The sequence below is a fragment of the Lactuca sativa genome, chromosome 7 (assembly GCF_002870075.4).
Source record: "Lactuca sativa cultivar Salinas chromosome 7, Lsat_Salinas_v11, whole genome shotgun sequence".
Lineage (NCBI taxonomy): Eukaryota > Viridiplantae > Streptophyta > Magnoliopsida > Asterales > Asteraceae > Lactuca > Lactuca sativa.
The window spans coordinates 140272537-140299012 of NC_056629.2; the positions used below are offsets into that span (position 1 = coordinate 140272537).

At 36.2% G+C, this 26476-nt stretch overlaps 2 protein-coding genes across 2 annotated transcripts; one reads left to right on the forward strand and one right to left on the reverse strand.

Moving 5' to 3' along the window:
- Positions 1-356: 356 nt before the first annotated feature.
- Positions 357-3326, reverse strand: LOC111887792 (ankyrin repeat domain-containing protein 2B). The gene is made up of 9 exons (XM_023883943.2): positions 3171-3326; positions 2926-2968; positions 2318-2469; positions 2020-2229; positions 1365-1513; positions 1115-1262; positions 942-1034; positions 709-848; positions 357-631 (listed from the first exon to the last, which is right to left on the reverse strand). The coding sequence occupies exons 1-9, from the start codon at positions 3309-3311 to the stop codon at positions 532-534; spliced, it is 1176 nt and encodes a 391-aa protein (XP_023739711.1). The 5' UTR covers positions 3312-3326; the 3' UTR covers positions 357-531.
- An 11048-nt stretch (positions 3327-14374) lies between these two features.
- LOC111887794 (probable phosphoinositide phosphatase SAC9) lies at positions 14375-21330 on the forward strand. Its single transcript, XM_023883946.3, has 14 exons — positions 14375-14588; positions 15132-15199; positions 15275-15873; positions 15940-16072; positions 16149-17350; positions 17472-17579; positions 17676-17846; positions 17930-18172; positions 18265-18684; positions 18810-19535; positions 19635-19835; positions 19903-20355; positions 20471-20695; positions 20817-21330. Exons 2-14 carry the CDS (start codon positions 15184-15186, stop codon positions 21099-21101), a joined length of 4782 nt encoding a protein of 1593 aa, XP_023739714.1. The 5' UTR covers positions 14375-14588; positions 15132-15183; the 3' UTR covers positions 21102-21330.
- Positions 21331-26476: the final 5146 nt, after the last annotated feature.

The following is a 26476-nucleotide window of genomic DNA, read 5'->3' on the forward strand; positions in this document are numbered from 1 at the left end:
ACACAACCATAATTCCAAGCTTATTTATATTATACAATTTTATATTATACAAGTACGACCCAATTAAAACACAACAAAAACTGCAGGAGACAACAATTATAATATAAAATACTCATTATTTTATTTAATTAGTATTTAATCATACAAAACACGAAAAACAAAGCAACATATAATAATATCATGTCAATTCTGTGTCCACTTTTATACATGAATATGAATTTTATTTTCCTTCCATTTTTTTTATTGTGTCGCGTCTTTTTGACGTTTATTGACACCCCTTCAACAAAGACTACAATTACATACATAGGTTTACAAATTTCACATGAATAAGTTATAAAATAATATGAAGAATGCAGTTAAAATGAATATGTCAAATATGCATCTTTGTTAGAAAGAAGCACACAGTTATAATAAAACCAACAAATTAAAATAACAAAAATAGTTATACTCATGAAAGATCTAACACCAACATTATAAATAAATAAATAAATATAAAAAGAACCTTCAATCGAACCCAAAAAAATCATAAAATCATAGAAACGCATCCTTCTCAAGCAGCTTCAGTACATCAGTTTGTTCATTAAGTTTGGCAACATCAATAGGAGTCTTCCCATCCATGTTCTGAAGAGTACTGGGACAACAGAAACAAGAAAAGCATTTTAAAATGGCAAAATCGTAATTTGAGACAAAGGGTAAAATCGTAATTACACAGAAGCGCCGTTTTCAAGCAAAAGGGCAACACAGTCTTTTCGGCCATAACCAGCTGCGTAATGAAGGGCGGTGTTCTTGTTTTTGTCTAAAACATTAACTTTTGCTCCAGCCTCAAGAAGGATTTGAGCACATTTCACCTTTTGATTATATAAAAATCATATTAGTAATTGTTTATAGTAATAAAATAAATAAATAAAATATATATTTTAAGAGTAGAGTATCAATTATACCTCTCCATATCCACATGCAAAATGTAAAGCAGTTCTGCCTTCTGAATCTTCTTCATCTTTATTTGAACTCAAATCTAATGCTTTCTTCAAACCCTAGTTAACTCATACAACATAAAAAAAAATCAATTACTTAAAAATAATGTTACTAAAGATTATATAAATAAAAATATTACCTCCACATCACCAACACTAGCAGTATGATGAACAGCAGATTCATCTTCACTTACTCCACCCGCCTCATTTCCGCCTGCTGCATCTCCAGGGACTGGAACACCCATTGCTGCACCCAACTTTTGTAAAACTTCTTTGTCATTCCAATACCTGATAAAACAAAAGGGTAATATGGTCATTTACTTTACTCTCATTCAGACAGCCAAAAAAGATACTTTTCATCATTTATCCAATCAAGTGGTTGAGAGAAACCTCATCATTGCAGATGGACCTCCAGATTCAATCTCTTCTAAAATTGGTTTCAAGGATGGATCTTCCTTGATTCGAGCCATTCGTTCCTCAAGCTGATCTTTTTGAGCTGGATTAGATAAATTCTCAAGCATCTGAGACATTGATGGATCCTACCACAAACACAATTTTTATCCTCCAATTCCATTCCACCACATTACATCAACATTTAAAACATATGCTTAAGGTCTCACTTGTTATAACAAAACAGAACAGGTTGTACTGCGTTTGACATGCATCTGACTCGAGACTTGGACTAATGTTGCCCCACCTAAAACGATGGGCCGGGGACTCACTCTCAATCTCTCTCATATCTACAAAATACGCAAATGCCCTCCTCATTATCATCACCAAAAATAGCCCTTGAAAGCTTGTTGTCTGCGTCCTGTGCATCAAATGCAGCCGTAGGCTGCATTTGTTACATCGGACAGGTTAAACAAGTTTTCAAGAGCTATTTTTGGTGATGATAATGAGGAGGGCATTTGCGTCTTTTGTACATATGAGAGAGATTGAGAGTGAGTCCCTGGCCCATCGTTTTAGGTGGGGAAACATTCGTCCAAGCCTCGAGTCAGATGCATGTCAAATGCAGTACAACCTGTTCTGTTCTGTTATGTCATACCTGCATCAAGGCATTACCAAGGCGCTCAGCCATTGTCATGAATTGTGGATTTTGCATAACCTGCTGCATTGTGGAATAGTACTGTTGTGTATTAAACTGAGGAGAAACACCCTCTTCAGGACCATGAAAGGTCTTCTGGAGTTGAGTTGCCATCTGATTGAATGAAGGATCTTTTGCCATTTGTTCGGCTAATTCTTTGACACTTGGGTCCTGTAAAAATATACCAGAATTGTTAAGTTAAGCTACAAAATGTATGCAATGTTTGGATTATGTGTAGGAATGAAAGGAAGTAGAATACATTAAGTAGACTAGCCATAGATGAGAAGTTAAAAGGACTAGCGGGAAATCCAGCTCCTGGGGTGGAGGGCATTACGGGTATTTTTCCAGATTGTGAATCCGAGGAACTTGATTCAGAGGAAGCTTTTTTCACAGCTGAATCAGCCTTCTCATCTGATAGAAGAACATATATGTCAGAAATTATGAATGCACAAAATAAATAATTGCTGCAGATTTAGAAAAATAAATCCTCGATTTCATCTTTTTGTTCATATAAATTTCCATTATTAAAGTTTCAACCCTGGTTCTCCACTAATAGAATGTTGTTAGAAAAGGCAATGATACCTTGTCATCCTCTTCCTCCCTCATATGCACACAGATAATCAAAAGAAAACCCTAATTTTAATTCCCACCATGAAACCAACAATTAAAAAGAACCCTATCTTTTTCAACTCCATCAAACATAGCATAGAATCAAGTTTTATGTTCATTTATATGCTTCTGGAATTCTATAAAATTAGCTAAACTCAACCATCAATCAAATATTCTATAATCGTTAAGTTGCATTTATGATTTATCTCCGTCCATGAACACATTCAATCACATCAACATAAAACAGCGAAAACATACCGGTTGCAGCCGGAGGATTGATTACCGGATCTTTCCCATTCACCTATCAAATAAAATAATCACAATTACGATATTAAAAACAATCCATAGCGCGACAAAACTCATGTCAATTCCAACAAAATCATGATCCCGAACAGAGAAACGATCAAAAATAAAGCGGATCAAACGGGGTGACAATGCTGATCGAATGAGGCAGCCTCAATGAGACTCAAAAACAACATTTAGTTTGAAATGAAAAGATTTACCTGAGACATGACGAGAGAAAGTGAGAAATTGTTGGATTTTGAAATGGATTGGAGATCAGTGACGGAATGATGACGAGGTTTTTGATAAAACTCGGTCGAAAAGATAACAGAAAAAACGTGAAGGCGTGGGCCACAATACATCAATCCCCTAAGATGACGAAATCAATGGTACGGGATTACGCCTGCCTGTAGAAAGTATCGGGTCCGGATCGGGTCAGTGCTCGGATAAAAAGTCCAGTTATTTTTTTTTTTCTTTTAAGGTTAGATTATTAATCATGTTCAGTCATATAGTATAGGGCTGGTCCCGAGATTTCGGAGGCCTGTTCAATTTAACAAAAATTACGCCCTAAAACTTAAAAAGCCTGAAATTTTAAGTAAAACAATGACAAATTTTCATATTCTAGTGCACAAATACATATTTTAAAATTTCATTCAAAATAATACAGAAAAAATAAAATTACTTCTATAATCATCATTTTCTTCAAACTCAGATAGCAAAGAGTAATGCATTTGTTCTCCACAGATAACTATAAAAAAAACATAAATCAAATTAGAAAGTTAAGTTACATTATTAGAAAATAAAAACTTTGACCTACTTCAAATAAAAAAACATCAGAAGATAAGAACTTACTTACCTTCTAAATTTCAACCTACTTCATAAAAAAATCTGAAATAAAAAACTTGTAAACTTCAAACACGGATTGAAAGTCAATAGATTATTGCTTCAATGCTTATGAATTCGAGAACTAGGAATCATAAAGAATGAAAAAAAACTGATATTTTTATAAATAATTTCAAAAATATAGAGATAGATAAAAAAATGTATAATAGTTTGATTTGAAATCAGAAACATGTAAACCTCAAAAAAGGAATAAAAATGGACAAATTATTGCTTCAATCTTCAAAATTCGAGAAAACATGAATAAAAAATAATTTAAAAAAAATCTAATTTACTTCCAAAGAACATCATAAATGTATCAAATAGATAAAAAAAATAAACATAACTTTTGATTTTTTTCCCCTAGACTCGGTCCCAAATTCTTTGGTTTTTGACCCTTATAATCAACAAGAAAAAAAAGAACTTAAATATGAAATCAGAAACAATGAATGAAACAAAATCACCAAAAAAAAAAATTAATTACTTCTTACAAATCAGAAACGTGTCAGAAACTAAAAAAATAGAAATTGATTTGCTTGTACCTTCAAAATCCAGAAATTGATTTCCTTAATTCCTTGTTCCTTCCGAGTTATGATTTTTGAAACTGATATCTTTGTTTCTCCAATTTTGGAAACTGGTTATTGATTAGAGTGCAGTCAACCTTCTAAAATCAAAAAAATCAGAAATTAGATGTAGAAATCTAAACAGAAGAAGAAAAAGAAGTAGCGACTCATAAAAAATTGAAATACCTTAATCTTACCTTTATTTCAAAATCTCAAATAGGTAAGAAACTTAAAGCTTCTAAATCGTTGCCTCTGATTGTAAAATAAATCGTTGCTTCAAAGTTTCATGAAGAAAGAAAAAGAATTATGATTGTTGATTGCATTTGAAATTGAAATCAACTAATGCGTTGAAAAGAAGCAAACAATAATATCGTTCGTTGTTGCATGTCGAGAAAGATTTAATTCATGCTACAGAAATCGAAGCGTTTTCTTTCTTTTCCAGAAATTTCATTTTTTCCCGCTCACTTGTCGACTGATACATGGATAAAAAGATTAACCTAATTTGTTTTGGGCCATTAACTGAATATAGGCTATTGTGAACGTTAAAGAAAAATTGGGCCCTATGATTTCTTGGGCCCTGTTCATGGGCACTTTCTGAACTCCCCATGGGTCGGCCCTGATATTGTAGACAGCAAGGTTCGCAATATACCGATGGAAAACCATACCACAATAGATTTTCTTTGATGATCGATAAGATCATAGCAAGATTATGTCATTATAAATATTACAATTTACAACTTATATTGATTATTTTTTTTACCCTAATCCTCCATACTATATAATGAGGCCTTTGGCACATGAAATGGCACTAGTGTGTGAGTAAACAAAGAGTGGGCTGATTTCTAGAAGTGCTTTCTATTCTCTCAAGTCTTCCAAGGTGTTTTGGTGTAACGACCCAAAATCATAACTAAAAATTTCTTTTTAAACATTACTACAACCATATTTATAAAAACGTATCATAAGTCATAACATAACTTTCGAGTATTAGATTCAAAACATAATCTCATTATCAGAGTAAAACATTTTCCAGGCTAACTGACTATGGTGTGTGTACTGCAATCTCTCCGAGCTCCTCTTTTGAAAACTGAGTACCTGAAACCAAAACTGAAAACCGTAAGCACGAAGCTTAGTGAGCTCCCCCAAACTACCACATACCGAACAATAACATATAAAACACATACTGGGTCTTGCCCACTGCATCGGACCGAGGTTCGGACTAATTGGGGCCTTGCCCCCTGCATCGGACCGAAGTCCGAAAACTGACTGGGACCTTGTCCCCTGCATCAGACCAAAGTCCGGACTAACTGGGGCCTTGCCCCCTGCATCGGACCGAAGTCCGGACTAACTGACTGGGACCTTGTCCCCTGCATCGAACCGAAGTCCGGACTAACTGGGGCCTTGCCCCCTGCATCGGACCGAAGTCCGGAACTAACTGAACAGAACAGAACATAAACATATCAACTAGCATGAACACACATATACTGCATACTGCATCGGGCTGTAACCCGGAACACATAACACATAAATCCTGTCTGAGACACGAAGGCATCAAACATACTAACTACTGCATCGGACTAAAATCCGGAAACTATTGCTAGCTAAACGGGCCGGCATTGTGGCCTTAAACCCGTTCCTACTGGAAGGAAACTCACCTGAACTGCTGAGCTCTGCTGATAATCCTCTCTTCTAAAGCCTATTCCTTACGTAAAGTGGCAAACTTTACGTGTAGCTAACGAGATCTAGGCTCAAATCACTATAAACTAGGGTTTGAGACAAAGGGGCTCAACAATCAACCCATAGACTGATGCTTTATGATTCTCTAGGCCAAGATACACATAGATCTGAAGTAGCAACTTCAGATCTGGGCTTCTAACTCGAAATGGTTCATAAACTTGTCCTAAAAGCCCCAAATCCCATGATAAAGGTTGATCTATATGCAAAAGAGGGAAGGTAGCGACTCATTACCTTCAAAAGCTCTGGAAGACCTCACAAACTCTGGATCTACTGCCAATTCTTGAATCCCCAATGTGTGTCTTCCTCCTTCTTCCTTCAAATCACCCAAATTGGCAAGAAAGCTTGATTAAGCAACAATGGAGGCTTAGGGTTTCTGGTTCTGGACTATAGGGCCGCAAGTGAGCCCTAGGGAAGAGATTAAGATGCTTAAATAGGGTACCAAGTCCCGAAATTAGGGTTTCCCAACCCAGACCTGACTCGCCGAGTCCACTTGCCGACTCGCCGAGTTGGTCACTTGCTTTACACCCGGATCCCGCTTCGACTCGCCGAGTTCCTCCCTGGACTCGACGAGTCAACCCTCTTTAACTTAGGGTTTTTCCTTTCCTTTCTTGACCTTTCTGATTTCGGGTGTTACATTTGGTGATTGGTGATTCCACTTGAGGCATCCACATTATTAGTGTTAGGCTCTCAAGACTCCAAGCAATCAACCACAAGAAAAGGTATGTTATGCTACTAAATTTTTATATTACAAGTACCCCATAACATGCTAGTTAGGTTGAGAACCTTGGAAAATCAATTTTGCATGTATAATAGTGTTGGGTCAAAAATATGGTTTCTACTTTACTTTTCTAGAAAAATGTATTTTTGTGTTTTGGACCGTAAACAACTTGGTGTTTACGGTTGTGTTTACGGCCGTAAACCCATTTACGACCCATATTCTTCGGCCCATGTTCCCCTTGTATAAATATAGGTGTTAGGGTGTGAGGAATGGATTGATGAATGTGAGAAGAGAGAAACCAAAGAGAGAGAGAAAGTAGCGTATGTGTGTAACTGTGTGAATCTTGTGTAAGGAACTTCATTCTAATCAATTAAAACAAGATTCATATTATTCTTCTTCTCCTTCTCTTCTATTTGATCTGACATCATCCGTTTGATTGGGATTCCGCACCATCAAATGGATCTGACTGATACACAGGCAAATTATGGACTTACAAATAGAGAAAACATAGATCCAAGGTTTCTAGGGTTGCATGTACACCATAGGAGTGATAGAATGCTCAAAACCCTTAAGGATCGACTTGCACCTGAGTCAAATAACACCAAAGCAAGTACAAAACTCACAAGAAAAGTACTTATATACAACACAGAATAAGCACAACAACTCTAAAAATAATATAAATAAGGAAATACGTACCAGCCACAACATCAGGTGTTGCGCGGACCTCCTCTGCTGTCAGCTAAAAAGCTCTCCCATGAGCCCTCGGTGTCTCGACCTTCGCTGGCCGACTATCAGTAGCACGTAAAGCAGTAGGTGCAGAACCCTGGGCTGATCCCTGAATGAGCTGAGGGCACTTGGCCTTCCGATGGCCAGTTTGGTTGCAGTGAAAGCAAACTGCAAACCCCTTGGGGCAATCCTTCTCCATGTGCCCCTCTTTGCCACATTTGTAGCAAATCCTTGTCCGACACGATCCCTCGTGACTCTTGCCGCACTGGCACCCAGCTCTCGTATCAGCAGGCTTTGCCCGCTTCGTTGTCGGTTGCGACTGCTTCGGTCTCCTGTCTCTACCCTGGGACTCCTCCTCCTCTCTGGTCTGCAACTCTAGCTCAATCTCCCTCCTCCTGACATTGGTCTGAAGCTCAGCCAATGTCCGGTATGACGAGTTCACCACGAACTCTCGTATATCCCTCCTTGGTATGAGCAGGTATCAGCTCACACGTGCCTGCTCAATAGACACATGCTCAGGGCAAAACAACGTCCTCTCATGGAACATCCTCGAGATCTCAGTCACAGTTTCTGTCTTCTACTTGAGAGACAAAAACTTTTGGGCTAACCGTTCCCTCTCCACCGGGGGAACATACTCATCTCGGAACAACTGTGTAAATCTCTCCCATGTCACTGCAAAATGATCTGTAGGAGTAAATGTCATGAACTTCCACCTGTCATTCGCTCCCAAGAGAAGCTGATTCAGTGCAAACCGAACTCTCAGGTGCTCAGGGCATGAACATGGGTAAAAACACCCCTCAATGTCGGAGATCCATCTCATAGCGGCAATCAAATCTTGTGTCGCATCAAACTCTGGTGGCTTCGTGTTGCTAAACTCTCAGAACAACAACGGGTCACCTCCCTGTGGCCTAGCAACAACTACGACTGTAGTGGCTGCAGCAGCAACATCCTCAATAACAACAACATATCGCTCATCGAATGTCTCAATCAGTGTGGTCTTAATAGACCCAAACATCTCTAATATCACCCCTCGAATAGTTGCGGCCACCTCCTCATGAATGATCCTACGGATCTCCTCATTGCTGGCACTATCGCCCTCAGGGTTGTGGCGTGTACCCACCATGATGTCTCTGAAACACAATACAAAAATCATTAGAGACTCGTTCGAGCATACTCACACTCGATTTCCCTCCCTTAAATGCTCCTTAGTACCCTAAGGATTCTTACTTGGGTTGCATACAGATCCAATGTTTTCAGTAGTACAGGCCTAATACTACCTTCCACACCAACCTATAGTCACCCCAAGTCCTCCTCTTAGGATCCCACTTCACAAGTACTCTATCTCTCACGAATATCAGACTACTCTCTCAATAGACCCTCATTTGCTCATCTAGGCACCTCTTCTAGATTATCCCTCGACTCATAACTCTTTCTAAGTGATTCCTTCTAGATACTCTTACTCAGCACATACTCAAAGCAAATAACAGATAACATCGATCAATAGCATCTCCTAAGCTAAGGCATCACAAATCAGGCAACTCTATCCCTAATATATGGAATAACTAGCTTATCCTATGGCATGCATCCCTACTATCTCATGAATATCTCATAACACAAATAAGTAAGGGTATTTTGGGAAATCACCGTTCGAGCTCTGGTTGATTGTACACACTGCTCCAACTCGTTTTTCTCATAAAACTCTTTCTCATTTTGAAAAAATCACTTCTTTTGAAATATTTTTTTCTCAAATCCTGAGTTTGAGTCCAAACACACCTGAAGGTACCTCCGTATCCCTCAAACCAAAACTCTGATACCAACTTGTACCACCGTAAATTTTCAAACAAAATTTTCATTTTAAAATCACATCATCAACACATTTCACAAATCCCCAAAATGTAAAATTATAAAAAAACACATATTCATAATTGTTTAAAGAAAATCCAGGATTCTCAAAAACATAACTCCATCTCGTGTGTACAATCAAGTCGGCGCCTTCCCGTGATCCTAAGAAGTACATGGAACACATAACACATAACAAGGTAAGCATGAAGCTTAGCGAGTTCCCCAAAATACCACACATAACTCATTAGCCTCTCATGGCTATGTCTCAGATAAGACCCTCTGGTCAATGTGTCTCAGTGGAACCCTCCGGTCCCATAACTCGGGTGGACCCTCCGGTCCTAACTCAGTAAAGCCCAACATAATACACAACATAAATCACAAAGACATAATACAAAGATATCACAATACTCAATATAAGCACACAAGACCCTCCGGTTACACAATATTACCACTCAAAGTAAGTATAGGGTGAAGACTCACCTCGTAAGCAAGCAAATAAACCTCATACTTGAATCACCGGTCTAGCCTCCGCCTAACACATATCATAATTATCTCTAATTAATAAACGAACCTCAAAGAAGCTAGGCTAAACCAACTACAAATTCACAGAAGGATAAAAGACCATTTTACCCTTCCATGACCTCTATAATCCACAATTTGACCAAACCCTAAAAGTCAACAAAAGTCAACTGCAGCACGTACGTTGGGCGTACAACCCCTTTACACTAGGCGTACTAACTCGCCATACATGCATCGGGGATCCTCGACCCTAAGTTGCGCGTACCTGGGAGTACGCTCGACGTACGTTCCAAACTTGCTTTTCTCACTCCCTTGGTCTAAATCCGTTAAGACCATAGCTATACTCTCAGATTTGGACTCCCTAAAGGCTCATACTATATAAAGTTCGTGACTTTAAGCCTTTGCGTGGCTGAGAAAGTCCCAAACCCAAAAACTCTCACTCTTTTCTCCCAAAAATGCTCCTATCTCATGCATGGGGTGGTTTTGACGTCCATGAATTCATTTTTATGAATCCATTCCATTAAAAGCACTCAAAGGGACAAATATTAGGCTCTGGAGTTCAACAACTCATAAAGCTTCAAGCTTTGGGACCAAAAACCCCAAAATGGACCATAATATGCACAAATAAAAAAGGATAAGAAAGCTTTGAGCTTTATACCTTCAAATGATGCTCCAACCACATAAAAGCTCAGATCCAAGGCCTGGAGTCCAACTCTATTCTATACAATGCTTCTTCTTCACTCCAAGGATCCCACAAAACACTTAGAAGCTCACAAATAGACACTCAATCTAAAGGAACAGAAATTAGGGTTTTGAGAGGGCTGAAGGTTGGAAATGGTTGCCAGAAATGAGGCCATTATGTTCCTTAAATAGGGACACACCCCACAATTAGGGTTTTCACTCTGAGCCTAATACACTCAACGTGCTAGGTGGCTTCCGTGTCCAAAACATGCACATGAGTATGCTGAGTGTACACACGCGTACGCCCTCCATACTCATTTACCACCTTTTCTCAATTAAAGGGCCAAACTTGACATCTATAATAAAACACGAGTTTATGAGATATACCTGGTATTGGGATGTTACAAAATGACTCGATTGGAGATTCAGTTGTGATTTCGGTTCATGATAGGTTTGGACTTATTGAAGATTTTTGGGGTGTGCTTTTATGCTCAACTTTAGGGTGATTATTTGGAGATTGAGAAACTCCTAATTATCCGTTGATGCTTGGTTTGTATGGTCTCACATTCTAGAACCCGGATTGAAAAATCATTGAAGAATTGAAGATTTTAAGTTCATCTCTACATGTGTCACGCTTGACGCTTGGTTCGTGAAGTTGCTTGATTTTGGAAGATTTGAAGCGGGTCATCCATTCCTAAATTTAAGGAGGATAATGTTGGGTACAAAGTTATCCATGTATGACTTTGTAAATGGTTTGACTTTTGTAGACCCACTTGCATGTGGTAAATTAGCATTGTGACATGAGAGATAGAGAAAGAGAGAGAGAGACATGTAAACACCTCTATATAAGGTGGGTTCATAATCGAATGTATCTCTTAAACACCCAAATCACCGTGTTCTTTGTGTGCTCTTTAATTCTGCATGCCAAATCAATGCTCATAATTCACATCACCAACTCGACGAGTCGGGGAGTCCCAACTCGACGAGTTGGCAGTTGAAGATGAAACCCTAATTTTAGGGTGTTGCACCCTATTTTAAGGACTCAACCCCCTTGGCTGGCCTCCTTACCAGCATCCCATTGCCCAGAAACTCTAAGTTCGTTTATCCTTTCAACATTGAGTGTGTGAGAGCTTTGAGAATTGATTTTCATGGTTCTTTGGAAGGAGCTTGGAAGTTGGAAACATCTAGCTTAGAAGAAGGAGTATAGATCCAAAAACTCTTCACCAATAGCAGTCTTCTTGAGGTATAAAGTCGACATCTTGCTTTGTTATCATCTAGATCTCTTTAATGGAAGTTTTAGCATGATTTTGGGATTTTGCTTGGGCTAGCCAAAATGTTGAAGGTTCCAGGGTTTATTATGTTAGATCTAACCCCTTCATGACCTTTCATGACTGAAAGTTGCAAACTTTATTAGTTCCAAGCCCCATTCATGCAATAAGTCCATTATTAAGTCCTTATTAAGCTCTAAAGTGTATTTCTAGGTCGCATGGACGTAAAGTTGGAAACTTTACGTGATTATTTGACCTTTGGACCCTAGATCTGTGTTTTGGGGCTATATTGGGAGAGTTCAAGGGCTTAATATACTAAGACTCACTCTAAAGAGCTTAGGGTTTGGGTTTGCTTCTTTTTGGATGGTTCTTAAGGGTAAAGTTGGAAACTTTACCCTCTTAGACATCATTTTGGATGAGATCTGAGATCTGGAGTCCCTAGATTCGATGGTATCAACTTAATGCATTAAGAGGTCGGATTTCTGGCCAACTCGACGAGTCGATAGGATTTTTCCTGATCTGTACCGGTGATAGAGAAACTCGACAAGTTGGGTCAACTCAGGACGTTGACTCTGACCTTTTAACCTTAGTCTTTGACCAAGTTTGACCTTTAAGGGGTTTTGGGGCATATTGAGTTGTATTTAAGAAACTGTTTCTGTTATAGGGTTGTGTAGAGTGAATATTGGAGTCCCAACATAGTCAGCTTCCGTGCAGGTACTTGTATTGATAAAGGCAAGGGCTCGGCTTGATGACGTGGCGTGCATTCTCCAGTGTTTTCACAATTAGCTTTTGTACTTTGAATTCAAAAATAATATGGATATGTATTGGGATTTTTGTACTTCCCATGGATGATGTTTGTGAAATTAAAAGTTTAAAATTTTTCTAAAATTGGGCCGTTACAAACACATAAACCCAAACACCTTTAAAGTTATGACGATTGGTAAACCATACGAAACCAATTCAGTATAATTTATGAAGTGGCTAGATCAATCGAGTACCTGAAGGAGAAGGCGAGGTCGTATGATTCAACGGAGATCTCGTCGAATTGGGCAAAAATAGCGAGAAAAGAGAAAGACAGGCCTTCATAGAAAAGGGATATACGTATAGAATAGAGAATGCTAGAAACGAACAACAAAACCACAACTCTCTGACCATTTAACAGCGGTGAAGCCATGCCCATCACCATTGTGTTAATTTGGGGGATTAATTATTCAGGAATTGAGAAATCAACTCAAATCAATTTAATTGAATTAAAAGATTTACACTTGCAGAGGTGATAACTTTAAGAGGGAAGATTATGCAATTGCAATTGCAAGATTCGTTCATCAAGATTTTAAGACGATTGGCGCGCACATGGGTTCTCAGTTCTAACAACAGATCATTCGAAAATTGGGTCAACCAACTCATTTTGGGAATTAGGAATTTTTTCAAGTCAAATAAGGACTAAAGAAGAGAACAATTAACGAAATATGCATATAAAGGATATTAATCTATTACTTGCTGAAAGCTTTAGAGAGAGAAAAAGAGAAGATTAAGAATTGCCGAAGGTGAATTGTGGTAGTTGCCGGAAGTGAACGGTGGTGGTGCCGGTGATGAATAGTGATGGTAAGGGACCAACTACGAAAGAAATTTAAACCATAGGGGCCACTTGTGTAATTCAAAATAACTGGTCAATGGATGAATGGTTAAAAAGTAACGATAATGGATTAATTCAACTGTACAGTAAAAGACTAAAAGTTATGACCTATTGCCTAAGCAGTTATCGCGGTCCAAATTTCAATAACGGTCACATTTCGCTATTTAAAATCTCGGTGGTATAGCAGTTGTATAACGGTTTTTTAATATTATGTATAATTTATATTATATATTTATACAAAATTTATATATTAGATTATTAATACTACATGGAATTAATATCATAAAAAAATCATATAAAAACATAACATAATCTATATATAATATTCTAATATAGTTATATGGAAACTAAAAAGTGTCAAAATGTCATTACAGCTCAAGTCGTTCGTGGTTTCTAAGTACTGAGACAGACGAGAAAGGGAAGTTGTCATTTGTTGATTTGTAGTTTGTAATTAATTATATTTATTATTTGGACTCATTAAGACAAAAAGTGTAGTGAACTAGTTAAAAATATTGAAATAACACACAATATGTACGAAATTGTAAAAGCGGGTGTAACATTGCTATAACGTTAATAAGTTTCGCGGTAAATAGCGCCACCGCTATTTGTAAACGCTATTTCAAAAGAGCGGTTCAGTAAAACCGCAAAACACTATAGCGCCGCTATAGTGTGCTATTGATAGCATAGCCTATTACACAAAAAAAAACATAATTAATCAAATCGGACAAAAATTAATCCAAACATTTTTTAAAAACTCTTTCTCTAAACAACCATAAGGCAAAAAAAAAAAACAAATTTTCTTAAAAACATTTTTGAAATTAAAAATCATTCACAAAAAACCCCATAGTCTCCAAAAAGCTAGAACATGAAAAAACCTAGAAACTAGTAATGAGGATGAGAATACATTGACTTAGAGTTTCGTCTTTATTTTTCCCGGTTGGATCTCTTCTCGACCTCGCAGTCGATCTGTTGTAGATTCCTGCACTGCGTATTTGCTGATCATTGAACTTTTGTTTCGTGGCAACTACATAGTATTAATCCAAACGACGTTTCTCCTCATTCAAGAAGCAACGGTAATCGATTTCTTATATTTCTAATTTCTTATTCCAGATTTCAAGTGATTAAGTGAATTGATTTCTGCTCCATTTGATTTTCTTATATTTCTGATTTTCTGAGTTTCTCCGTAACAACCACCGATCAGTGAATCGAGTCTGACTGCTTCTCTTTCTCACGATCCCGGATGAAATTGATTCTTGCCCTTCTTCTTTTCGATTTTCAGTTTATTTGACTGAAACAACACAAGTGAATGTGAATGTGAATCTCGATTCTTGATCTTCTTATTTTCGATTTCCAGTTTTTTTTTTTGTAAACAAGATGAAATCGAGAGTAGACTCTGTGTATGAGAGTATCTGACCTTATCATTGTGAATATCTCTAAGTTATACTTTCTAGCAGTCTTGAAATTTCTGATTATTTTGTGCAATTCTTTTTTTAGTAATTCTGATTATCTTGAAATTTCTGATTATTTTGTGCAATTCTGATTATTTTGTGCAATTCTTTTTTCTTCATTGCATTTTCTTATCTCTTAGTTTCAATTTCATTTCTTATCTCCAATAGGATTCATGAGGCTTAACGCAATCATCAACATCTAAGGCAGACTCTTGGTGAGATGATGGAATCACCTGGTTAGCCCTTTGAAAGCTTTAACAGTTTCATCACTTATCTGTTGCTGATTGATTCTGACTCTTGTTTTCTTGCAGCTGGTGGATTGCGGGATACATCTATTATTGTTGTTACACTTGATACAAGTGAGGTATATATAATTGTGAGTTTGTCTTCTAGGAATGACACTCAAGTGATCTACATTGATCCTACAACCGGGTCTCTTAGACATGAGCAGAAGGTGGGTTATGATGTTTTTAATTCCGAAGATGAGGCATTAAACTACATCACAAATGGTTCAAGGTCAATTTACAAGACTATAACCTATGGCAAAGCCATATTAGGTTACGCAGTGCTTGGGAGCTTCGGTTTGCTGCTTGTTGCAACAAAGTTGAATGCTAGCATTCCAAATTTACCTGGTGATGGGTGTGTGTACACTGTTAGTGAGAGCCAATGGATCAAAGTCTCACTTCAAAATCCCCAACCCCAAGGGAAAGGAGAAGTAAAAAATATTCAAGAACTTGCTGAACTTGATATCGATGGAAAACACTACTTTTGTGAAACAAGGGATATAACACGACCTTTTCCGAGTCATGCTTCTGTTCGAAACCCTGATGAGGAATTTGTTTGGAATCAATGGTTCTCGACTCCTTTCAGACGAATTGGTCTCGACCAACACTGTGTCATTTTACTGCAGGTATTATTATCACATCTCCTACTACAACATATAGCATGTTAGATCTAAAGAGTCAAATTGTTACAGGGTTTTGCAGAATGTCGAAATTTCGGAAGCTTAGGTCAACAAGAAGGAATTGTTGCTCTTATAGCTCGTCGAAGCAGGCTTCATCCTGGCACTCGATACCTAGCAAGGGGCATAAATTCTTGTTACAGCACAGGTAAGTACAGTTGATGTGCATATAAACACACCACATAACATATCTTTGTATTAATTATATATACATTATAATGTAGGGAATGAAGTTGAGTGTGAGCAAATTGTATGGGTCCGAAAAAGGGGTGGTCAAAGTGTGGGTTTCAACTCGTATTTATGGAGAAGAGGCACTATTCCAATCTGGTGGGGTGCAGAACTGAAGATGACAGCTGCAGAAGCAGAAATTTATGTTGCAGAGCGTGATCCATATAAAGGAAGTGCAGAGTATTACCAGAGACTAAGTAAGAGATACGATAAACGAGATAGCGAAAAGAAAAGTCCATTGGTTCCAATTGTGTGCATTAACCTGCTAAGGAATGGAGAAGGGAAATCAGAAGCGATTCTTGTTCATCATTTTGAAGAATCTATCAATCACATCCGATCAACTGGAAAACTTCCCAACACTAGGGTTCATCTAATAAATTATGATTGGCATGCGACTATTAAATTAAAAGGGGAGCAACGAACAATTGAAAGACTGTGGTACCTCCTAAAAGCACCAACAATATCCATAGGCATTTCTGAAGGGGATTATTTGCCTTCTCGTCATAGGATGAAGGATTGTCAAGGTGAAGTCATTTACAATGATGATGATGATCCTGTTGGTGCTTTCTGCTTACGCGCGCATCAAAATGGAATCATACGCTTCAACTGTGCGGATTCTTTGGATCGAACAAATGCTGCTAGCTATTTTGGTGCTCTTCAAGTTTTCACAGAGCAGTGTAGACGCCTAGGAATATCTCTTGATACTGACTTAGCCATTGGTTATCAATCAGCTAACAATTACGGTGGATATACTGCACCTTTGCCTCCAGGGTGGGAAAAAAGATCGGATGCTGTAACTGGAAAATCATATTATATCGATCACAATACAAGGACTACTACTTGGAATCACCCATGTCCAGATAAACCTTGGAAACGTTTTGACATGACGTTTGAGGAGTTCAAAAGGTCTACAATCTTGTCGCCAGTTTGTCTTCTGGCTGACCTTTTTCTGCTAGCTGGTGATATTCATGCCACAATCTACACTGGATCTAAAGCAATGCATAGTCAGATTCTTACCATATTTACTGACGAACCTGGAAAGTTTAAGCAGTTTTCTGTCGCACAGAATGTGAAAATCACGTTGCAGAGAAGATATAAAAACGCAATTGTTGATAGCTCTCGTCAGAAGCAGTTAGAGATGTTCCTTGGACTTCGCCTTTTCAAGCATCTTCCATCACTTCCACTCCAACCTTTACATGTATGTAAATTTCAATCTTTTTTTTTTTTTTTCTGTGGATTTAATGTAGTAATTGTTAGTCGTTGTTTCAAAAAGCTGCAATAGAGCATGAGTTGATATTTATTATTAATTATTCTGATAGGTGCCTAGTAGACCATTTGGTTGTGTTCTGAAGCCAGTTGCCAGCATTTTACCGAGTTCTGATGACGGAGGCAGTCTTCTTAGCTTTAAGCAGAAAGACCTTATTTGGGTAACCATTTCATAACATGTCATACTTCCTAATGCTTAATATATATAGTATAATACAATCTTACTTTTTTTTTTTTTTTTTTTTGTTGGTGTACAGGTTTGTCCACAGGCAGCAGATGTAATGGAAGTCTTTATCCATCTTGGAGAGCCTTGTCATGTTTGTCAGCTTCTTCTAACAATTTCACATGGTGCAGATAGTTCAACATATCCATCGAGAGTTGATGTGAGAACTGGACGTGATCTAGATGGGCTTAAACTTGTTGTGGAGGTCTGTCTGGCTCATCTCTCCCAAATCAGGCTTAAAGTAGTAGTATTTAGTATAACAGAGGTTGTAGTTGTGTTTGTATGCAGGGAGCCTCTATTCCTGAGTGTGCTAATGGGACAAGCATTGTGATACCCATACCTGGAGCTGTGAGTGATGAGGATATGGCTGTGACAGGAGCCGGTGCACGTGTACATGACCAAGATACAACCAAGCTTCCATTTTTATATGATTTTGAAGAACTTGAGGGTGAATTGGATTTTCTAACTCGTGTTGTTGTACTCACATTCTATCCTTCTGTGTCAGCCAGAACCCCTATCACACTTGGTCAGGTACCATACATTGCTGCTAATCTCAGTTTATTTTTTCATTCTGTGATGTTTGATTGCTGTTTTGGTTGGGTTGTGTAATTAATAACTAACAGGTAGAGATACTTGGAATTTCTCTTCCATGGAGAGACCTTTTTGCTTCTGATATAAGGTTATGGGAACATATCAATAAAATCAAACAAGATACTCATACCATTACCATTACCAATACCAATACCAACCCTTTGCTATCATCTGATGCAAACAGCAATCCCTTTTCTACTGATGATAATTCACTAAAATCCCAAAATTCCAGTAGTACCTGGGTGGACCTGTTATCGGGTGATGACATTATATCCGGATCCATTTCACAACCAGTGCAACAAACTGCTTTACACGATCCATTTCTCAACCCGTTTCATGTTGATGATGAAGAAAGTGAGCCTCCTTCTCCTAAGGTCTCTGTACCTTTACCAACTGAAAGTGGTTCGCAACAGTATATAAGTTGTTTTAAGACAATGACTCGCTCACACGTGGTAGGTTGTTATTTCCTTATTTTTTCATATAGCTACATTATCCTTTGGCAGTTTGGGTTTTGATAAATGAATGACAAATGGAAGAAATCTTTTATTGAGGCGATTAGTGGTTTTAAACATTGCAGGCTAAGAAATTAGGGTTTGTAGAAGCCATGAAACTAGAAATGGAACGTCTTGGGCTGAATCTATCTGCTGCTGAAAGGGATAGAGCTTTATTATCTATTGGCATCGATCCAGCTACTATAAATCCAAATGAACTCCTTGAAGAATCTTACATATCTTCATTATGCCGGACTGCAAACGCCCTTGCAATTGTTGGTCACACTTATTTAGAAGATAAAAGTGGTGGTGCTATTGGGCTCAATGGTATTACTACCAATGACATTGATATTGATTTCTGGAATATTAATAAAATCGGTGAGGGTTGTTGTGGGGGATCGTGTCAGGTTCATGCTGAACCTTTAACATCAACATCAACATCTTCTTCCATGTTTTCGTGCTCAGAGTGTAGGCGTAAAGTTTGCAGAGGTTGTTGTGCTGGAAAAGGAGCTCTTCTTCTTCTTGTTGCTCAAGGAGATGGTTGTTCAGATGGGGGTGGTGTTATTTGTAAATTGTGTTGTCATGATACAGTTCTTGATGCTCTAATTCTGGACTATGTTAGAGTTTTACTCACCCACCGAAGAAACACCCGTTGTGACCTTGCTGCTTACAAAGCTTTCCATCAAGTCCTGGGACCAAAAACAATGATGAAGCCCAAGCCTGTGTCTCACAGCAGAAATAACCTCAACCACCAGTTACTCAAAGGACAGGAATCATTAGCTGAATACCCATTTGGCAGCATTTTACACTCGGTAATCTTTATTTCTTCTTCTTCTTATTATTATTATTATTCATTGCAAAAGAGCTATTCAGCTATAGGTAAATTTATTTTGTATTTTGAGTTTTGTTAGGTTGAATCGGCACCAGGTTCAGCACCACTGTTGTCGCTGTTAGCACCTTTGGATATTGATGTATCGGATGAGTCATACTGGAAAGCTCCTCATACAACCTCTTCTGCTGAGTTTGTTGTTGTTCTTGGCAATCTTTCCAATGTCTCGGGTGTTATCCTTGTTGTTAGTCCTTGCGGCTATTCCATATCTGATTCCCCTACTGTAAGTAAATTCGTGCTTAAGTTTCAAAAAGAAAGTTGAGATATAAATTTAAGTAAAATTTATGCAGGTGCAAATATGGGCAAGCAACAAAATACAGAAGGAAGAACGAAGAATTATGGGAAAATGGGATGTTGGATCACTCCTGACATCTTACCCTGAGGTATGTGGGCCTGAAAAACCTGGTAGTGGCAACCGAGTTCCAAGGCACGTTGAGTTTTCGTTTAAGAATCCGGTTTGTTGTCGCATGATCTGGATTAAACTAAGTATTCAAAAAGCGGGAACAATCTCAAGCTCTGTGAATTTTGATCTTCTATCTTTGGATGAAAATCCTTTCTCGGACTACAATAGGCGTTCCTCTTTAGGAGGACCATTGGAAACGGATCCATGTTTGCATGCTAAAAGAATTATTGTGGTTGGAAGTCCAGTGAAAACATCAGATATTTCATCTGCAAAAACTTCTACTGACCATGTTAGCCTCAAAAACTGGTTGGATAAACCTCCACCCCTCAACAGATTCAAGGTATGCCTATTTCTATTGCTTATTACTTACAACTTGCAACTTACAACTGACCTATTTTATTGGAATGAAACTTAAGCTATTTTATTACTTAGAACTTACAAACTGCATGTTGCAGGTTCCAGTTGAGGGTGAGAGGTTGATTGAGAATGAGCTGGTGTTGGAACAATATATGTCACCAGCCTCACCAATGCTGGCAGGATTCCGCCTTGATGGCTTTTCTGCAATAAAACCTCGAGTTACCCATTCACCTTCTTCTCATGATCATCATCATCTATTAGCTTTTTGGGAAAATAGATTTATATCTGCACACGTACTATACATTCAAGTATCCGCTTTACAGGTACCCTTTCACCTACTTTACTTTCTAAATCAATATCATATAAAAAAAATAATATAATTGGGCCATGGCTTAACAATAACTAAATAAATAAATTGAACATTGTGTGTGTGTGTGTGTGTAGGAGAATCGGAACATGGTGGTGGTTGCAGAATACCGGTTACCGGAGGTGAAGGGTGGGACCCTCATGTACTTTGATTTTCCTAGACCAGTCAACAGTAGGCGAGTCTGTTTTAGACTATTTGGGGATGTGGCATCGTTTGCAGATGATCCAACGGATCAGGATGATTCTGATTCGAAAGGTCGCCCCCCATTGGCTACAGGGCTCTCTTTATCCAACCGAATTAAGCTTTACTACTATGCTGATCCATATGAGCTTGGGAAATGGGCTAGCCTTTCTGCTGTTTAATCTTCTTTCTCCCTAGAAAAAAAAAAAAAAAAAAAAAACTCATCTCATTCATTGTTGTAATGTTGTGTAAATTTCTTTATTTTTTTGTGTTTTTGTTTGGCGGGATTTTATCTATTAAGCCTGGAGTTGTGATTGGTTTCGTTTGTTTTCCTCCGAACTCCAAATATGAGGTTTGCTTAAATTGGGTGATTCTATTTCAAACTAACATCTTGAATGATGTTCCTCTGGATGGATGCTAGGGTCATGAAAGAATAACTATTATATTTGTGTGAAATTGAAAAATATATTTAGGTCTTTCAAGATTACTATTATCACATATATAGCCAAGTATCAATATAAATAATTTTCTACCATTATTTTTAGCTAAAATACATGATCCTTTGGAGCAAAAATTAGTTGAAACATATAATCTAACACTTTAGGAAAAAGAATCTCTCACCTTAGAGATAAATAAATAAAGTGAATGGTGTGGTAATGCAATTCTTATTAAAGTAATTAAAGGATTAAGAAAAAGAATTTCACTATGTTGGGACAAGCTAGATATACTACTTATGATAGGATAATTCTCCAATAATATTATTATTGTTAGTCCATTTGTATCTTTCAAATGTAAAATCTTCATCTAATATATAATTATCAAATTCATTTTAAGAAGTAGATTTTTGATTATTATTATTAAGAATATAAATATTTTGTTGAAAACATTGTATTAAATTTGAACTTGAATCTAAGAGGTTTTTCTCCAAAAGAAAAATTTTATGGCCCTTATACTAGTCGTGGGGGTGGTCGAACCAGATGGCCGGTACAAAACAAAAATTATAGTTGAGAATTATTTGGTGGATTTAAATCTACATCTAAATAGTCGATTCGAAAATCATTTTACAACATAAGTAATACTAGATTTAAATTAGTTAGCGGATATAAGATTAATATCATTCTTTAATTTAAATAATAAAAGTTTTTTTTAATTTATTTTACTGTGTTCAACAAAAAAATATTTTTTTTAACAAGTTTCCTTATAATTACCAAGAGCTAAATAATAGAACAATAATATTTTCACATTATAAAAAGAAAAGGGTCCAACATATGCTTCCGTACTTGTTTTTCACTTTAACCGGAATATTGCCGGGTTATACTACGAGACTTTTACCGAGCATTCTAGCTCCAACCTATTTTGGACAGATAACTTCACTGTAGCCCCTTCAACAATACTCAACACAACCTAATTTCGTTTCCTACGTTAGGTGTATGCATAATAAGTATGGGTTTTTGTGGGATTTTTCTTCTATAATGAAAATATATGTAGTATTATATGACTCCAGGCAAATATAAAAAAAAAGGAATTTATTCAAACATTATTTTTATAACAAATGTTGGTTTATAAGATAACATGATAGAAAAACAAGGATTACAAACGATGCCCTTTTCTATAACACTGGGCTTTTATTTATAGCACTAGGTACATAGATCAAAGACTCATCTATTTCTTCAGTTCTTTAAACACCTATCATCTTCATGTCAGAGGTTTTTCATGCATGCATGACACACAGATGCAAGATGCATCCATTTCTTTAATATCTAGCCACATATATCCCATGTGTAAGTTTTATCCTTATAACTTATGTATAATATTTGTCTTCTAAGTCAACATGACTTATCCATTAGTATCTGCATATTTGTCACTACATGGGACCCACAATCAATTTATGTCATCGAAATTCATTGAAGAGTTTGATGACGAGGCTTTTTCTTGATCTTTTGATGAAGTACATGTTGGACAAATATCTTTAGTATGTTGTCTGTATTGACATATTGACAGATTCTGCTTTGTGCTTGTGGGCTTGATTTTATCTTACCTCTATCAAGTAAATTTATTTTTGCTTGTAAGTATTGAATTGCTAATCTAGGGGATTCCCTAGCAAATGATATCATGACTGGCGAATATGTACTTCCACCATACGTACGATTTTTTTTAAACTGGCTTTCCATGGCTTGGAGAATATCTTTGATGCCTATAGCTCTTCGATAACGAATATCTTTTTCATCAAATTTTATAAATTATTTTTTCTGCATTACTGCAGTAACTGAAAATGATTATGCTTTTCCTATCCGCATGAAATGATAGGAAGGATATATGTCTTCTTCATAAAAATCTAGTCCCGCTTATACGAATTTAAGGACCATAATATCCTTTGGGGATATAGTAGGGTTATTCATATAACAATTTTTTACACCCTCTATTATCCATTGTGGTAACATTTTTATCTCATGAAAATTTGGAGATGTGAGATATATCGACTTTGTGGCACCAAAACCGTACTAATATCTGATTTCTTCGGGTGGAGAATCTTGTAAATAATTGGATAAATCCCAGAAAAATCAACATATCTAAAACCTGTATCATATAGGTTAAATAATTCTCTCATTTTTGAGCTTTGTATTTCAACAAACGAATGTTTACTTGTAAAATTAAATCGAAATCTTTTTTCATCATAAATCTTTTTCCCACTCTCAGGTCTCAAAGAAAATATGATATTCAGTAATTTTGAATCTGTTGGTATATGTTTATCTTCAGAAATTGATTTCCCTGTAGAAGAAGTAGGAGATGCATTTTCTTTTTGGAATTTTAATTTTTCGATTATTCCCATAATAGTTTTATTATATGTATCATAACTGTCTGTTCTCTTTTCCATCAAACAATTATGATACATATAATAAAACTATTTTTAATATGTTCGATGTCTACATCTAGTTTTCGATAATTGGAGTTTTGGCAAAATTTTGCAACTTTCTTTTATCTTTTTTACTTGATTTTCTAAGCCATTGTCAAAGCTAAAAAATCTATCATTTTTTAGTAACTCTTGAAAAGTTTCCTTAGTGCCGCTAGATTATTAATAAAATCAGAAGCATAATTAAGTATTCCAAGAAAACTTTGTACTTGTTTTTATCTATCAATTTATTAGGGAAAGCAGTTATTTTTTTGAGTATATGACTTTGAAGTTCTATCCCCTTACCATCAGTTTTCATTCCTAAAAATTCTATTTGGTCTTGTAATAATTTAGTTTTCTTTTCAGATTAAGCTAATCCATTCTTAATGCATAAATCTGCAAAAGTATTTAAATGTCGCAAATGTGACTGTATATCATTTGATAATACTATAATATCATCAACATAAGCAAAAATAAAATCATGATTTTTAAATACATTATCTATCTTTCTTTGAAATATTTGTGGAGCATTTTTTAATCCAAAAGGCATAACAAGCCATTCGTATTGTCCTTGACGTGTTGAAAATGCAGTATACGAAATACTATCTGGATGCATTTTTATTTGCCAAAATCCACTTTTACAATCAAATTTTGAATTTTTTTTATTTCTAGTCCAATTGATTAGGCTTTCTTTATGTGGTAACAAATATCCATCAAATACGATATCATCATTTAATTTTTTATAATTTATCACCATTCGAGCTTTTCCTTTAGCTATTTCAACATGCTTCCTAACCATAAAGGCAGGAGAACTATGCGGACTATGACTTTGTCTGATTAATTTAAGACCTAACAATTCTTTTGTTTTTATTTAAAATTCATTTTGATCATCAGGATTATCTCATTGGTTTGATTCTTATCTCTTTATATTTATCTTTCATTTCTAATTTAGCCGTTATTTGGTTTTTCTCCCAAAATTGTAATGGATTTTCAGAATAACATTGCTTTATTTCATTTTTAATATGTTCTATGTCTACCTTGTCAAAGCTAAAAACTCTATCCTTTTTTAGTAACTCTTGAAAGGGTTTCCTCAATGTTGCCAGATTATTAATAAAATCAGAAGCATAATTAAGTATTCCAAGAAAACTTTGTACTTATTCTTTATCTATCAACTAAAGAGAACAAATAAAGGTAAATAAGGGAAATACTCAATAAAATAAACCTTATGTGGTGAACTCCAAGTGTATCTTACTCATTAATGGTATGATATTCTTGGTAGGTTTAATAATGTACAATGTCTTATTCTTAATCGGATAATTATCATTGTTTGGTATAACATGCATGCATGGTCAATGGGGATTTATAGGCAACAAACAACATATTTCGCCTAAAAGCCAATTCAACCATGACAACATAACCGTAAAAAATGATAATTATTCACGAGATGCATGTCATTAACCACCTTACATCAATAGAATATCTAATCCAGACACTTTCAGAGACACTTGGGGTTTCTCAGGGCGGCCATTGTATTTTTTTGCCCAGGGCAAGGTAATAAAATAATGCCCTTATATTTATACAAAAAAAGTGTGATATATATAACCCATCTCTATAAATCTTATAATCAAACAAAATTCATATAGCTACAAACAAAAACATATGTAAATCACAAAACAACATGTTCAACAACATATAATTGATTTTCAAACAAATTTTCCTTCTTCAGAGGTAACAACAATGTCTTTTGTTACAACATTACACATTGCTTTGGAAACCATTTGTCTCACTTTGTTGTTTAATGCACTTACTGTAAAAAAATGTTGATAGAGATGTTGACAATATAAAAGTAAAGAACAAAAATAAGACAAAAATTTGAGTTTTTTTAGTATCAGGAAAAATAAGATACATACTACTACAAATATGAAGCAGAAAAGTACAATAAGAATTTTCCTAATTTGCCCTTGCTATTTTTAAACCAAAAAAAGACCAAAGATTGTGTTTTTTCCACTTTCACTATGAAAAATGATCTGGAAAATAAATCAAGGAATCATAAATAGAGATCCATTTAAAAAAAATTGTCTTGTAGCAACAAATAACAATGGAAAAATTATATACCTACTGCCCTTAGCTGCTTCCCTGAGATATTCAAAATAATCAAAAGGTCAGAACTCAACAATAAAATATACATTCTGAATCACATAAACAGACCATCAAAATCCAGAAAGGAACTCAAGAAATTAATACATTAAACCACAAAAATTATACAAAAGCAAACCAGAAAAATCATACCTGAAGCAACTCTTGATTTCAAACTTAAATGAGAGAAATAGGAACTGTGAACTCCTTATTTTGAACTAAAAAACGCAGCACATATTCGAACTCTTACACACCTAATCTGGAAGCAAACCACAAGAAATCAAAAATTGGACTTTTTGAAGCAAACTACTATAATCAAACAAGTAAATATGAAATCAAAGATGCACATTTCGAAAACTAACTGATACATTTAGAACAAATTGAGAATCAGAAATAGAAAAATAGAACAAATAATTACATTTTTAACTGATAGCTTTGAACCGACGAACTCCATGTCTCCAACTTGAACAATTAAACTCCAATCAAATCAAAATAGTGATAAAAAGAATAGGAGAATTATAAGTCGAAATC

Excerpts from the sequence above, each read along its gene's own strand:
- LOC111887792 (XM_023883943.2), bottom strand. The coding sequence starts at position 3,311 with ATGTATTGTGGCCCACGCCTTCACGTTTTTTCTGTTATCTTTTCGACC. Across the intron at positions 2,470-2,925 it reads CAATCCTCCGGCTGCAACCG|ATGAGAAGGCTGATTCAGCT; the intron begins GTATGTTTTCGC and ends TTCTTCTATCAG. Across the intron at positions 2,230-2,317 it reads CTATGGCTAGTCTACTTAAT|GACCCAAGTGTCAAAGAATT; the intron begins GTATTCTACTTC and ends ATATTTTTACAG.
- LOC111887794 (XM_023883946.3), top strand. Across the intron at positions 19,536-19,634 it reads TTGGCAGCATTTTACACTCG|GTTGAATCGGCACCAGGTTC; the intron begins GTAATCTTTATT and ends GAGTTTTGTTAG. Across the intron at positions 19,836-19,902 it reads CCATATCTGATTCCCCTACT|GTGCAAATATGGGCAAGCAA; the intron begins GTAAGTAAATTC and ends AAATTTATGCAG.